We start from the raw sequence: 15,988 nt of genomic DNA on the forward strand, positions 1-15,988 counted from the left end.
GGTACCCAGGCATGGATATGCTCCTGGCCTCTGTAACCAGAATCCCCTGAGGCTATGCATCTAGGCACATTCATGCCTCCCGATGCTTTATTTTATTGTAGAAATCAGTCCGGCTCTCAACAACCTACAGCAAACTCTGAAAGTTATGACAGTTCGGAAAGGGTTGATCGACACCAATATCACTGTCATCCGGGATGACCTTCGTGGGATACAGAGAGGTCAGCATCTCCCAACCTACTGTACTTGGCTTCTTTTGTAGAGCATTTCAGATACTTACACCTCTCTCTTTGTGTGTGCATTAGATGACATCAGTGGCATGATCAGTAGTGCAAAGAGCATGGTCAGAAATGCCAACGACATCACAGATGAGGTTCTAGATGGGCTCAGCCCCATTCAGACAGATGTGGCAAGAATTAAGGATACCTATGGGAGCAAACAGAGCGAAGACTTCAACAAGGCTCTCGCTGATGCAGATAACTCAGGTACCAGGCATCCTTCAGCCAGGACCTATGATCCATTTTCTCCACTGTTATGTGCTCTGGTCAATTGATTTAAATTCTTCCCTGGTAAAGCCTGAAATTAGAAATCAAAATATTAGAAAGTAACTTCACATAATACATTCAAAGAATATGAGTACTCTATTAGTTAGAAAGACTAGGTAGAATTTTTTTTTTTAAGATTTTATTTATTTATTCATGAGAGACAGAGAGAGAAAGAGGCAGAGACATAGACAGAGGGAGAAGCAGGCTCCCTGCAGGGAGCCCAATGTGGGACTCCATCCAGGCATTCCGGAATCATGTCCTGAGCTGAAGCTCAACCACTGAGCCACCCAGGCATTCCTAGGTAGGATTTTTTTTTAATCCATTAACATTGCTATTGATTTTTCCTTTTATAGAGATACAGATCCCTTAATTATGAGGTATTAAATTATAATTGATATTAAGGATCAAAAACCAAAGATTTCTTTTCTTCTATAGTGGTCAAGAAAGATAACTTGATATCTAGATTATAGGATAAAGGCATGATGTATTTAGGAAAGGTATTTGCCTGACTCTGAGTCATCCTATCCAATATTTGGGAACCATACATAACACTTGACATATTGTCAATGAGAAAAATCTACATTTAACCTTTTCCTAACTCATAACTATAAATTTCTGTTTTATAATCTCACCAACAGTAAAGAAATTAACCAACAAACTGCCTGATCTTCTGAGCAAGATTGAAAGTATCAACCAACAGCTGTTGCCACTGGGCAACATTTCTGATAATGTGGACCGTATCAGGGAGTTAATTCAGCAGGCCAGAGATGCTGCAAATAAGGTAGGTGTGTCCCCACATTGCCAGGGGACAAGCCTCCTTCTTTTTTTTTTTTTTTTAATTTTTAATTTATTCATGATAGTCACAGAGAGAGAGAGACAGAGAGGCAGAGACACAGGCAGAGGGAGAAACAGGCTCCATGCACTGGGAGCCCGATGTGGGACTCGATCCCGGGTCTCCAGGATCGAGCCCTGGGCCAAAGGCAGGGGCCAAACCACTGCACCACCCAGGGATCCCACTAAGCCTCCTTCTTTGAAAAGTTACCACATTCATCAAGAAACAGAAGGCACTTGTTTACACATGAACTGGTTGTCTTTCTTGTTCTAACTCTTTGGTTATTTGGGATGTGAATGTTGACTTCCTCCTGCCAGCCTTCAGAAGTGCGCATTACCTTCATGCCTAAATGATCTGGAATGTCAGAGACCTGGAGTAGTTTCCTCCCCACTGAGTTTATGCAGGCAGGTGGAAGGGTTCTCCTCCAGACAGTTGGTGAAGTATTACTGCAAGTTCAAGTGGGGGTTCTATGATCAGAATGTGCTGGGGTGATACTGCACAGGTCCTGCTTTCTTATTATAACTTGAAAGTTGTAGAATCCACTTTTATTGAAGACAGAGGATTCTAGCAGATATCCTTCTTTGGAATACAAATTCATCAGCCTTTCTCACTTTGACCTGATAGTATCCACTTGAATTCCTGACACTTCGCACAATTTGTTTTGTCCTAAAATAATATTAATGAAACATCTTGCGTTTTTCATCTACCCCCTCCCCCGTGAGATATTTGGAGAGAGAGGGATGGGAAACCAAGTCAGAGTATCACTGCCCTAATGGTTGATTCCTAGGCTTACTATTACTTCTGCCCTTACATCTGAGAAAGAGAAGTACTCCCAACGTAAAACCTTTAGCAGGAGGGAAAAAAAAAAATCTGTGGCAGGAAATCATAAAGTACGAGGCACAGTTTGGAAGACACACCCTTTCACACCCAATTGTGCTTTATAACACCAAATGAAAAATATTATTTCTAGCTTTTGTCCTTCTGTGTTCATTCACTAATTTATCCAACAAAATTTGAAGTGTATAATAACACAGTGGTTAAGAGCTTGTTGACCAAACTAGACTGCGTTGGTTTAGATCCTAGTTCTGTCAGTTATGAGGTGGGAGACCTTGAGCCAGCCACTTCATCACTCTGTGCCTTACTTTGTTCATTTGGAGAGCAGGGTACATAATAAAGACAGACCCCATGAGATTTTTAGGATTAAAGTAGGTAATGTAAAATAGTTCCTGGATAATAGTACGATGTAAGTGGAAAATTATAAAATACAACTCAAAAAATAAGCCAGCACTTTTGAGCTGTTGTGTGGCACTCCCAAGATACAGGGGTTAGTAAACCAAAGTCCTGGACTCGGGTTGCTTACCAGCTGCTGCATGAGGCAGCTGGTAAGCAGACTACACTAAGAAACTAGATAAAGCTGTGTTATGCAGATCTTGATACTCCTTTCTACCTGGAGAGGCTCAGAATGGTACTAAAGGACATGCATAAGAATGTTCAATGTGACACAGCTTGTCACCACAAAAAATAATTGCAAAAAAGTCAAATGTCCGTCAATAGGAGATGGATAAAATTGTGATAAATTTATACAAAGACCATACCACAATAAATGTGAATGAGCTGGAGCCACCAGGTGTGTCAACACAGATAAACCTAAAAACAGAGTAAGGCCAAGAAAGCAGATTGTAGATGGATGTGTAAAGATATCATTTCTATTAAAATATTTAAAACATGAGAAATAAGATTAATTATAGTCTATAGATAGAAGCATTTTAATAAAAATAATACAACATGCATGGACTCTGCATGGGAGTCTAAATCCAGGGTAGTGTGGCCTCTGAGAGAGGAACACGGACAAGGTGAGACATGCAAGGAGCTGCAATGGTACCACTAATGTTTAATTTCTTAAGAATGTAATGAATATGCAGGTATATTCTCCATTTTTTATGTATACATGAAATGATTTCTTAATTAAAAAAATTAAAAAGATAGAGTTTTCCAGGTGACAAAGGGCATGCCAGGAAAGACTCAGGATGTGGTTAGATAGACTAGAGAGCAGAGGGGAGTGAAAAAGAGACATGAAATGAGCCTGTAAAATGGGTGAGGGGTGCTCAGTCACAGGCACGTTGGAGAATGACAGCCCACGCCACCACTAAGTACTCTATTCCAACATAAGGCCTTGTATATACAAGGTTTCCCATAAATATTTCAATGCTTGATAGATAAAATATAGTTGATGTGTCATTCTAGGCTGCTATTCTTTAGATCATTAAGGAATATTTATTTTCTGTGTTTGAGTGCCATCTACCCAAGCTGGTCAACAGGCCAATACTAGTCAGAGAAATTATGTTACAGGCCTATTATATATAAATATAAAGTTGAAAGTATATGTCTAAAAACTTTTAATAATTTGAATTGCCTCAAAATTCAAGCATGGGATAGTAGGTGTGTACTCTGCATACCTTCTTTATTTCATTTTTCTAGTAATTTAATTTTTAATATATTTACAAAAGTACTGGTCTGGGGCAGATTAGAGAGGGGAAAAAATGGCTTCTTAAACTTGTCCACTGAGTTTAAGAAGCACTGTTTTAGAGAGCCCTGATGCATTCATTTTTAAGGACTGAATGCCTGTAATAAATGCAACTATAACATGTAATATATTAATGAGGAATGATTCCTTAAAGAATTTATTTCAAAAATAATAGTATTTGATGAATTATAATCTACAACATGCCAGGCACCATTTTAAGTGCTTCCATACATGTTAGGTCATTCTATACAAAAACCTCCTAGGGTTGCAACTATGATTGTAATAATGATTATCGTTTCTGGCACAGAGAATTAGATGCACTTCTCAAAGACCTTTGGCTGGTAAACAGGAAGAACATGAATGCTTTATTACCCAGCTCCTGAAGCAGCTTCATGAGTTTATAACCCAGATCTAGGAGACATGCACATTCCTTTGCTCTTTATTGTAACAACTGGGAAATGCTGATACAGAGCTGAAAGGAGTCGTGGCACAGTCCCAGGCTGCCCTTCCGAGCACACCCCCTCTCCTCACAGAAGAATATTTAATGACCTAGATCTTTTCCCTCACAGGTTGCTGTCCCAATGAGGTTCAATGGTAAATCTGGAGTTGAAGTCCGGCTGCCGAATGACCTGGAAGATTTGAAAGGATACACATCTCTTTCTTTCTTTCTCCAAAGACCTGAATCAAGAGAAAGTGGGAGGACTGAGAATATGTTTGTGATGTACCTTGGAAATAAAGATGTAGGTATTGCTTCAACATTTCTCTTGTTTTTGAAACAATATGGTTTAGGGGATTTTGGGGGGGGGGAATATTGGTTATATATTTGCTGCATGACCACCAGACTGGTCCCAAGAAACTGTAAACATTTATTATTTCACACTGTTTCTATGGTGCAATGTTCAAGAGTGACTTAGCCAGATGATTCTGACTCAGGGTCTCTCCTGAGGTGTCTGTCAAGATGTTGGCTGGGGCTGTAGTCATCTGAAGGCTTGACTGGGGCTGGAGACTTGCTTTCAGTTTGGCTTACTCACACGCCTTATAAGTTAGTGCTGGTTGTTGGTAGGAGGCATTTTTCATGCCATTCAATCCCCTCCATAGAACTGTTAAGTGTCCTCCTGGAATGCTGTGGACCAAAACAGTATGGTTTTTGAGTCACATGTCACGACTATGCTATAGCCCTATGCTATCACTGCCATTGGCACAGCAGGAAGAAATCCCACCAATATGTCAGCAGACTCTACCACCTCTGATGGCACAAGGGGCCACCCATCAATTGCAGATTATTATCTGTTAGTCTTATCTGATGGAGAGGCCTTGCCCAGTGGGCTCAGCAAATGACACGTGTATGCACACATGAGCACATAAATACTAGGGGTTAAAGATTGGCATCTGTCCCTGCACAACGAGGACAACAATACAAGGCTTCATGGAAATCAGCTGTGATTCTTCATCACAAAATCATGACCCTGTCCTCCTCCTCAGAATGCCCAGCTGTAGACCTTTTCTCAAGTCTGCAGGGGGGCACCATCTGTGGATGAGGGCTGGAGTGAAATGAAACCTCTCCTGACTATTTAATAAGATATTCAATTGCCCCATCTCTTTCTAGTTCTAAAATCTTTAAACCACTATGTTACAGGAATTTTGAGCAGTTACTTCCCTTCCCTTCCCTTCCCTTCCCTTCCCTTCCCTTCCCTTCCCTTCCCTTCCCTTCCCTTTCCTTTCCTTTCCTTTCCTTTCCTTTCCTTTCCTTTCCTTTCCTTTCCTTTCCTTTCCTTTCCTTTCCTTTCCCTTCCTTTCCCTTCCTCCCTTCCCTTCCCTTTTCTTTCTTCCTTCCTTCCTTCCTTCCTTCCTTCCTTCCTTCTTTCTTTCTTTCCTTTTCTTTTCTTTTCTTTTTTCTTTCTTTCTTTTTCTTCCGAGAGAGCAAGTGAGCAGGGGCTGGGGTACAGGGAGAGGAAGAGGGAATCTTAAGCAGACTCCATTCAGAACTTGATCTCACAACCCTGAGATCATGACCTGAGCTAAAACCAAAAGTCAGACACTCCATCTGAGCTACATAGGCACCTCTTGAACAGTTCATTTTAGCTTTTAGTCCCTCCTCTTAAAGTATATTTCTTCAACTTAATTGCAGATTATTATCTGTTAGTCTTATCTGATGGAGAGGCCTTGCCCAGTGGGCTCAGCAAATGACACGTGTATGCACACATGAGCACATAAATACTAGGGGTTAAAGATTGGCATCTGTCCAATCTGTCCAATCCTAAGTGTCAGAGGATATGGTAATCACTGGCTGGGTTAGGATACAGTGGCTGGAAAAAAAAGTCTGAAACCTGGTTCTAGAAAATTCTAGCCAATTAGGAAGTTGTTGGTTGTCATTAGTAAATGTGGTGTTTAGAGATTCCTAAAATTGACACTATTATTAATAACTCTCTAATGCTTTAAAATGTTGGTACTTTGTAGCTTTCTTGTGGCTTAACTTTTCTACTTTGTATTGTGACAAAATGCACATTACTTTATTCCTTCAACAAAATTATACCATCTACCTATAAGGCACAACACTGTATTTATGATAAACAAAAATTTGTTTCTTGAATGTAAATTGCATCTCATGAATATTTTACCACAATTGTAAAATTTCCTATGTACCTCCAGGTGCTCATATTCTAACAGAGAAGGATACATACATAGCTGACCATGATAACAGAGGGTTCTAGGTATTATAACAGAGGCATGCACAAAGTCTTAATCATTGTATGGTACAGGGCCATCATTGCATGGCTTATTTCCCTTATAGGACTAAAATCTAATGGAGACCTAAGTCTATATCTGGTTCACCTTTATGGCAAGTGCTTGGCAAATATTTGCAGGTTGAGTGAATGGGGGAGTGCATACATGAGTGCAGCGATCTAGGAGCAAAGACAGTTCAGACATTATTAATTAAGTGTTCTGTCTGTATTATTCTGTACAAGGAGTTAACTCATTTATTCTGTCTGCCCAAGGCATATTGCGTAAAACCTGTTAGTTACTTGAAATAGACTCTTTTGGGATGGGAAGTTGAGAGGAACAGTGTGCGTGGGAAGTATTCTGAGGTGGCCTTTATGTATCCAGATCTCCAGGGATTACATTGGCATGGCAGTTGTAGATGGCAGGCTCACATGTGTCTACAACCTGGGAGAACAGGAGTCTGAACTCCAAGTGGACCAGAGCGTGATCAAGAGCGAAACTCAGGAGGCGATTATGGACCGGGTGAAATTTCAGAGGTACAAGTCCCATTGACTGCTGCTGTTTATTAATCTGACCCACACTCACCAAACTCCCATTGTATGTACTGCTAAAACCCATTTTTAGTACCTTGGCTTTGACTTCTTCCATTTTTATATAATTTTTAAAAATAACCTTAATTTATTTTTAAACAGAATTTATCAGTTTGCAAGTCTAAATTACACCAAAAAAGCCACATCCAGTAAACCTGGATCATCCCAATTCCATGAAATGGATAGTGGAAACAGCCACACACTCCTCAATCTGGATCCTGAAAATACTGTATTTTATGTTGGAGGTTACCCATCTGACTTTACAGTAAGTGTAAATGTTATTTCACCCAGTGAATATATTTACCTTTTAATTTGGCGTAATGACCTCAGGTCTCTATTTCAATTATACACTATATATAAAATAGGTTGAACTATATATTCTTAAAGGATATCCAGTGATAAAAGTTAACAATTATTCAGTACTTCCTGTGCACGGTGATCTAGACTTAAGCATATAAATTTAAATAGGCATCAGTACCATTCCCTTTTTATGAATGAAGAAACTGAGATAGAGCAGTTTGATAACTTGTCCAAAGTCAGACAGCTGGTCAATAGCAAAGCCAGGGCCTCCCGCTCCAGGGTCCACATTCTTAACCCCTATGCTATCATGACAGTTACAAGTGATGGATTCATACTATTTCTTGCCTGACCTGATCATTGTCCTTTGTTGAATTAGATTTTTTGTTTCATTCTTTCAGCTTCCTGCTAGACTGAGGTTCCCTCCGTACAAAGGTTGTATTGAATTAGATGACCTCAATGAAAATGTTCTGAGCTTGTACAACTTCAAAAAAACTTTCAATCTCAACACAACTGAAGTAGAGCCTTGTAGAAGGTAAAAACAAAAATGAACAACAACAACCAGGAACGAATGTCTCTGTAACTGTGATTTTTAGTAACTTGCAGTTATATTACATATAATAAATAAAGGTATGAGCCGATGAGATGCTTTTGGTGTCACTGGTAGCTTTGGGCCAGTAGATCTTAAATTATGACTGCATGCAATACTACTAGTCCATGCCTAAGATATCCTCATTTGTATAAAATATTAGATTGATAATTTCTCAATTTTTAAAAAAAAAATCCTTTTAAAATTTTTGGTGCCTCCTATCACAAAATATTCAGTATTAGATGGTCCCTGATTCAGGCACAAAATTACATATTTACTGTAAGTTTCAAAAAAACATTTTAGTCCACGAAGTGCACCATGACTTTCTAGGTACTTTGGCACCTGGACCTATTTGAAAATTGCTCTCTTAAGCTCCTGACCTTCCCTATAGTTAAAAGGATTTGGACAGACTATTTATTACTCAGAAGAAAATTATATTTCCAGTTAATAGTTTTTTACATTTCAAGGTCTTCAGCTCCTAGGCTACATCTTCCTAAGTAGATCTTTCCAAAGGAAACGCTTAACTATTATCTTTTTTTGAGCTACAGTTTGATTATCATGGAGCATAAGAACACATCCAAGAGAAATAGCTGGCTATGTTAACGTTCTAAAGACATTTCCTCTTCTTGAACAAAATCATGACAGCTACATTGCGTGGGTTTTGCTCTGTTTTTCAGAGAGCAGGATCTCGTATTAATAAGCACACTTGAGTGGTGGTCTTTTACTGCTGTGTTCTAACGTATGATCATTGATGTTGACAGGAGAAAGGAAGAGTCAGACAGAAATTATTTTGAAGGTACAGGCTACGCTCGAGTTCCGACTCAACTAAATGCTCCCAACCCAAACTTTGGACTGACGATTCAGACCACTGTGGATAGAGGACTGCTGTTCTTTGCAGAAAACCAGGTATTCTATAACAAACATCCAAATATACCAAATCTGTCCATTCAATTCAGCAACTTTGGGGTAACTGGGTTATTATAAACAACTAACTAGATCTGAAAAAGTGTGCCAGTGTTACCTGTATCTTTTCTCTCGGCCCAATTCTGCTTTCTTTGGCTATGGGAGTGTGTGTGTTTTAACAGGGCAAAGTAATTGGGAATTTGAGAACATGCCACCAAAACATGCCATCGTCGGTTTTATTCTCTGAAAACTAGTGTTTGTCTCATAATCTACTTATTCTGCCTGATGTCACATGACGACTTCCTAGGGATCTCTGAGAGTCAGACTGTTTGACCTCCTGCTGTTTGCATCTTGGACCGACTCTTGCCAGGCTGTGTGGAATTATGTCTTTATCAGCCTGATCCTTGGCTTTTCAAGACATGGAAGCCTCTCTGTTTTCAAGCAGCTGAGGTTTCCAGAGGCCATTCTTAAGTCTAGTTTGGAAAAATTCAAAGTGACTCTACAAGTGATGGTCAGTGCCATCTGCTGGGAGATGGGCCTGGAGTTGACTACTCCTAAGAATGGGGTCTTGTGGTCGCTCCACAGGTAGCATTTCTAGAGAAATGTGGATCAGCCCATGATATTTCTGTCTGAGAGGGAGGGATTGATACGGGACTTGGGATTTGACCAACCCCTTCTACCTGTAGAGTGGGGACATGGACCTGATCAGCTCTCCTCTCTGGGGCTGGTCTTGACCTTCCAGGAGATTCCAAGACTGAGCCAGTTCTGAGGGTTTTGGAAGGTCTTGACCTGCCTATAGAGTCCAGGGAGCTGAGAAGTCACCACAGCATCTTCAGGGCAAGGTGGCCATTTTCCAAAGTGATGGCTTCTTTGTACTACATTTTGAGTTCTTGGAGACTAAGAGCCAGAAATACTACTCATGTTAGAAAAAAATACATGGAACATCATTAATAACCAGATAAAATGATTTTGAGCACTGCCATCAAGCAGAGTGGCTCATGACTCAGTGAGCCAAGGTGACTGTTGTTTCTAAGTGTGATGAACCCCAACTAGCTACAAAGGATAAGATTTAGGATCCAGACAAGGACTGATGTTACTTTTAAGCAAGGACTTTGTCAGCAGATGTCGAAGAAAGGCCTTCTTGTCATCAGGGAACCATGGAAGAATAACCCTTTAAGCCTTACATTGGAAATTCCTCAGCGTATCTTTCTACTAAGGAAAGGGCTGGTTCAGGTCTGTGCCTTGCCCAGGGATAGGGAGGCAGTTACAATCAAGATTGACACAGTTGCTATCCTCAAGAACCTTATATTCTAGAGAGGAAGACAAATATTTAACAAAGCTATACTCATTGATTGGTTAATTGATTCATCACAATTGTCATAAGTGGTATAGAGGAAAACACTGGGGTGAATGAAGATGTATAAAAGACTTGATCAAGGTTGGGTAATCTGAGACCCTGAGGAAAGTAGAAGATAGGGCTCTGCAGAGAGAGGGACATAAAGAGGGCCCAGAGTTGGGAAGGACAGGGAGTGCCCAGGGACAGAATGGTGGCCTGTGTGTCTAGAGCATGGAGAGGCAGAGGGAGCATAGAGAAACCAAGCGGAAGGGGTGGTCAGAGCCTCACAACATGTGCTGGGGATTCACCGTCCCCTTCCTCCCATGACAACAAAGGAGGGTAATGTCATGTGCTTGCATTTTCCATGGAGCGCTGTGGCTGCAGAGTGGCAAATAGATTCAGGAAGGGACAGAGGGGACATGGGGAAGAGGGGACACTATTGCTGTGCAGTCTGACCAAAGAAGTGTGGCTGACACTAGGTGGCATGCAATGGGCAGAGAGTTGAGACATGGTGGAACGGACAAGTTTTGATTGGAAATGGGGGAGGAGGGGATCCTTGGGTGGCGCAGCGGTTTGGCGCCTGCCTTTGGCCCAGGGCGCGATCCTGGAGACCCGGGATCGAATCCCACATCGGGCTTCCGGTGCATGGAGCCTGCTTCTCCCTCTGCCTGTGTCTCTGCCTCTCTCTCTCTCTCTCTCTCTGTGTGACTATCATAAATAAATAAAAATAAATTTAAAAAAAATAATAATAAAAAAAAAAGGAAATGGGGGAGGAGGATTAAGAGTGACTCCTACTAGGTTTCTGGCTGGCTCGCAAGGTGATTGATTAGTGGTGAGAGAGAGAAAGGAGGAGAGCGAGCAGTTGGAAGGGCAGAGAGACAAGCTTGGCAGCTGGGAGGCACGTAGATCTCGAGTCCTGCTTGAGATATTCAAATCTGAGGTATCCATGAGTCACGTGTGCAGTAACAGTCAGGTAATCAGATGTCAGATCTGACCCTGAGGAGACAAGCCTAGGCTGGAGAGAATCATCTGGGCTTCATGGGCACACACCTACATTGGGGCTGCAGAAGTAACTGTGACTTTGAGGCAAAGAGAAGGTGGAAGAGAAGAAGAGGTCCTCTGCGGGCCTTGGAGGAACCCTCCACGTTCAGATGGAAGGAGGGGGGCTACACAGGGATGAGTCAGCAAATGAAACTGAGACAAGTCTGTGAGCAGATGGTGGCAAATGTCAGGGGTTTCACTGAGACCATACCTCTTTCTGAAAGGTAGCAATCATCTTTTCAAATGGTATTATTGACCTGTATCTTTTCCCTTTCCATTGTGCATGCTGGTTATGGATATCATGAAACAAAATCATGATAACAGCTGCATTTATTGCATCTTTCCTGTGTGCCAGCCACTGTGCACAATGTTGAACACAGCTTATGACATTTACCCATCCTATCCATCCTGGCGTTGGATATTTCAGCACCGTTGTCCCTATTAACCGAGGAAGTAGCTACAGCTGAGAGCAGTTTGTAACTTGAGAGTAACTTGAGTTCCAGCACTCTGGGTCTTCTTCAGTGGAATCTTCTGGTAATCTACATTGTTTCCATGCTCTAGGATCGCTTCATATCTCTAAATATAGAAGATGGCAAGCTCCTGGTGCAATACAAACTGAATTCAGAGCCACCAAAAGAAAGAGAAATTGGACACATTGTCAATGATGGAAAAGACCACCGGGTACATCCTTTGAGTCTATTCACATGAATTGTTAAATGTCCTTTAAAATTAAGTTAATGCCCAGAACATTTTTCTATTACCAGACTAAGTCACAGTAATTAAAGGAGGAGGGACATATCCTTTCAAAATCTGAGTACCTGGGCATGAAATATGTATATGGCATATATAAAACATGATTAATTTCAAATGCGAGCATTTCTATTAAAATGTTTTAATATTATATTTTTATCCAAAAGCACCACTGCTCATAGTCTTCCTACCATGTATATCATCAATCTGAAGGAAATAAAACTATAATAGCCCTGACTCATGCTGAATAGGATTCTTTAATTTTGCATTGCTTACTGATTTATCTTTCATTTATTTTAGATACTGATCGTAATTGGAAAATTCCAAAACCGTATATCAATAGCTGTGAGTTCCCAAAATAGCCAAATTGATGGTGACATATTTGATTTCAGCACATATTATCTGGGAGGAATTCCGATCTCAATCAGGGAAAGGTAAGATGATCTAAAAAAACCAAAAATACAAACAAAACAAAACAAAACAAAACTGGAGCAGATTATGGTTGAGTGGTTTTGCTTGTGATTGCTATTGATAAGTCTACCTTTTTAAAATTCAACAACAAAACAAGTTTAACTTTTCAGTATTAATGTGTTAACCAACAGAGTCAAAGAGTTTGTAAACAGTGGATTATAGGACTGGCCACTGAAAGGAGAGTGAGGAAACTGTGGGTCACCCCAGAGAAACCATAAGAATATGATTTGTGTTGACAATGCTGCTGATAAAAATGGAGGCTGTGGCCCTGGAGTCCTTAACAATAGCATTGGAGAGTCCAGACAGTTCCATGGCCTGACAAGCAGCACTGGGCGCTGAAAGTTGGGGTTGCTGCCTTCAGGAAGTATCTCTAGAATGTAAGGCATGTCTGTGTCACCTGCCCCTGATGTGTTATCAATTATGGAACGGGTGCATAACTGCTTCTTGGATAATGAATACATGGATGACTTAAGTTATTTTGAAAGGAAGTGAAGCCTAATCTGAATGAGAAAAAAACCCCACCACTTTGAGAATGCACTTAAAAATAACTTTTACAAAACAAAAATATTTTACATTTACATGTGTTTGTATTCTCCAAAAGGCTTTTAAACAGCTGATGATAATGTGTGGCAAGATTTCCTGGAAGGGTTAGTACAGACTCATGACTGAGTTAAGAGCACTCCTACATTGTTTGATTATCATTATTTTTTTATACGAGATCTGAGGCTAGTGAACTCTTTTTCTAATTTATAAATGAGTTGGAAGGAATACTAGATATGATTTATAAGGTGTTGTGCATAGGTAGTCTGTCTTCAAGAAACCTTATATATTTGGACATCTGTCCATCTATAGTAAAGATGAACTAATATTTGTTTTAAAGTTCTTCTGGTTGCCCTCAAAGACAAAAATGCACATAAGAAAGCTCAGCACTTTAATATAGTTTGGGAGTGAATGTCTTAGACTCTTTGAATTAGAAAGGACCTTGCATGGGACGTAATTTCTGAACTTTATAGATGAAGAAATTGAGAACCAAAGAGGTGGTATTCATATTTAGTATCATCCATATCATATCAATTCAACCATGAATTGCTATTACTAATGAGCAATAATCTTGATTTTATTCAATTAAATGTGATAAAATAGATTAACTTAAGGAAGTCAGTACTACTGTACACATCTGAGGTTCCTGTTTATTTACTCATTACACAAATACTCACTGGGTGTCCAGTGACATCAGGCAGTGTGAGAGGTGTTGGGAACACAACAATGAACATAGCCGAAGGGAGATCACAGAGTGTGGCCCATGGAGAGAATTTAATCCAGTTGGGGCATTGGGAAGGTGGCTTCTAGCTTGGACCTGAAAGACAGCAGCAATCAACATATGTGAAACACCAAGAGCTGGGGAAAGTGTGACCTTTCAAGGAACTGGAGGACACTGGTGAAGCAGGCCAGGGATGCCATGTGGGACTGGTGTGGGAAGCAGCGGCCTGAACACAGAGGATCTTGAAAGACTCAGTAGGGCATCACTGGAAGGACACTACCAGAGAAAGGACATTATCAGATTTGACTGGTGCAGGGCAGAGGTTGGTGGAGCAGTTGGATGATGACATGATGAGCATGTCCACAGAGATAAGAGATGAGAGTGGCCTCAGGGGAATGGCAGTGCAGATAAGGCAAAGGGAACGGATTCTCAACATACCTAGGACAGTGAATGGGTAGTACTGAATGATGGCTTGTGTTTGGGGAGGAATGTAGAAAGTGGTCAAGGATGACGCTTGGGTTTTGCTCCAGCACTTGGGCATGTGAACAGCACCAGCAGAAGGGCAGGGGGATGGGTTCAGTCTGAGACAGGCTGAGTTCCCAGAGCCTGAGAGATAGGAGGTGGAGATGCTGGAAAGCCGTCGGACAAAAGGCCTGGACTTCTGCAGAGAAGTCTGGGCTAGAGAAAGAGTGAATGTAGCTCAGGTACAGGGGGAGTGGGCTCACCGAGACCACTGAGGAATTCTCGGAGGCAGCAAAGAAGCCACTGGCCCATGGTTTGCATTTGCATAGTGTGAGCAAAAGACCCCCAGATAGCGATGCAGGTACCAGTCAGTCAGGGTTTACTAGTAAAGGGTAGTGGATGAGAACCAAAAGAAGTCGTTCTAATTTTGGCTTAGCCACCAAAGAGCCATGTGATCTTGGGTTAAGTCAGCACTCAGCCTTTCTTTGCCTCATCATCCCTATCCATTAAAGAAATATATACATGGATCTAGTTATGCATATACAGATAGATGTATAGACAGAATTTTCCTAGTAATCTGTCCTAGAGGCTTTCAAACAAGGGATTATTCCCTTTTATGGGCAAGTTTATACTTTGATTTTTTAAATTAAAATCACAAGAACATGGAAAATATAGGAGATAAAAGCCAGTCAAAAGATATCCCTGGCCTTTTACTCCCTTGCAAATAAAATGCCAAGCCATATTGATGTTTCTGGCCCTGCTTCATCCCTCTGGTGACATCTTTGATGGTCCAGAGAGTTCTAAAACTCCCTCTGATGTGAGTCACTGAAGGGTAGGGGTGGGGTGGGCAGAGAGGAGTCCTACTTATCACTCATAGCCAAGCTCCAAGGGGCAAGCAAGCAGTTTTTCTAAAGGAGGCAGGTGTTCTGACCCCAGCATTAGTAGGAGGTCCTTACAGACAGGAGGACATAAGCCTAATCTGGAACAAAGCAAACCAGCATAATCGCTAAACCAGCGCTGACCAAGAGATTTTGCAGATGCCCTGTTTTCTCCTCTTTCACTATAGTGTAACTTTTGGGAATGGAGGCCCAGATCTAAGAATGACTTTTTTAGGATTCCAGTCCAATCACAACCTGTTAATCCTATCTGCTTTCTGTGAGAAGAGAAAATCACCCCTGATAATGCCAGAGGCCCTCAAGCCACCAGGAAAAATCTTTCCTCAGGACCTACACCATTGTTGACCTACATCAGTGTAATAATAAACCATTAAAATGAAAATAATTCAAAAAGTAAAAATCAGTCAAGGATCTATTGGACATTTACTCAGTTTAGGACCACATTTGGGTCTTCTGGCTCTGAAATCTGCCTGCCGTGAGCTTGGACTGGTTAGGCCTTTGTGAATGGACCCCCGGTGTGCATATGTATCTCAGTGTGCAAACCCATCAGTATAGCAGCCTGCACTCCTACACCATCACATTCCTCTAGCAAGTGTGTTCAGTCTTTGTATGCTGGAGCAAATGTGGAAATCTAGGCCCTCACATGAGCCACAGTAACAAGAACACTGCCAAAGAAGAATGGAAATAAATCTTCCATCTTAACATCTTTGCTGTAGATAACAGTTCTTCTGTAGGAAAGAGTCCTAATTGTTCCAAGTGCTGTGGGTATACAA

The 15,988-nt window shown here is 41.0% G+C and overlaps 1 protein-coding gene and 1 long non-coding RNA gene across 3 annotated transcripts in view; one reads left to right on the top strand and one right to left on the bottom strand.

Moving 5' to 3' along the window:
* Positions 1-15,988, top strand: part of LAMA3 (laminin subunit alpha 3) — a 249,419-nt gene that overhangs the window by 206,230 nt on the left and 27,201 nt on the right. For both annotated transcript variants that reach the window (XM_072829057.1, XM_072829058.1), the window contains 10 exons: positions 102-218; positions 303-482; positions 1,181-1,323; positions 4,468-4,638; positions 7,004-7,155; positions 7,312-7,474; positions 7,908-8,041; positions 8,857-9,001; positions 11,937-12,056; positions 12,426-12,559. In XM_072829057.1, the coding sequence (XP_072685158.1) occupies positions 102-218; positions 303-482; positions 1,181-1,323; positions 4,468-4,638; positions 7,004-7,155; positions 7,312-7,474; positions 7,908-8,041; positions 8,857-9,001; positions 11,937-12,056; positions 12,426-12,559 (1,459 nt within the window). The remainder of the gene's footprint in view (positions 1-101; positions 219-302; positions 483-1,180; positions 1,324-4,467; positions 4,639-7,003; positions 7,156-7,311; positions 7,475-7,907; positions 8,042-8,856; positions 9,002-11,936; positions 12,057-12,425; positions 12,560-15,988) is intronic.
* Positions 13,817-15,988, bottom strand: part of LOC140635071 (uncharacterized) — a 38,756-nt gene continuing 36,584 nt past the window's right edge. The window contains exon 6 of the long non-coding RNA XR_012032425.1: positions 13,817-13,953. This is a non-coding gene — a long non-coding RNA (uncharacterized lncRNA). The remainder of the gene's footprint in view (positions 13,954-15,988) is intronic.

This window comes from Canis lupus, chromosome 6 (assembly GCF_048164855.1).
Source record: "Canis lupus baileyi chromosome 6, mCanLup2.hap1, whole genome shotgun sequence".
Classification (NCBI taxonomy): domain Eukaryota; kingdom Metazoa; phylum Chordata; class Mammalia; order Carnivora; family Canidae; genus Canis; species Canis lupus.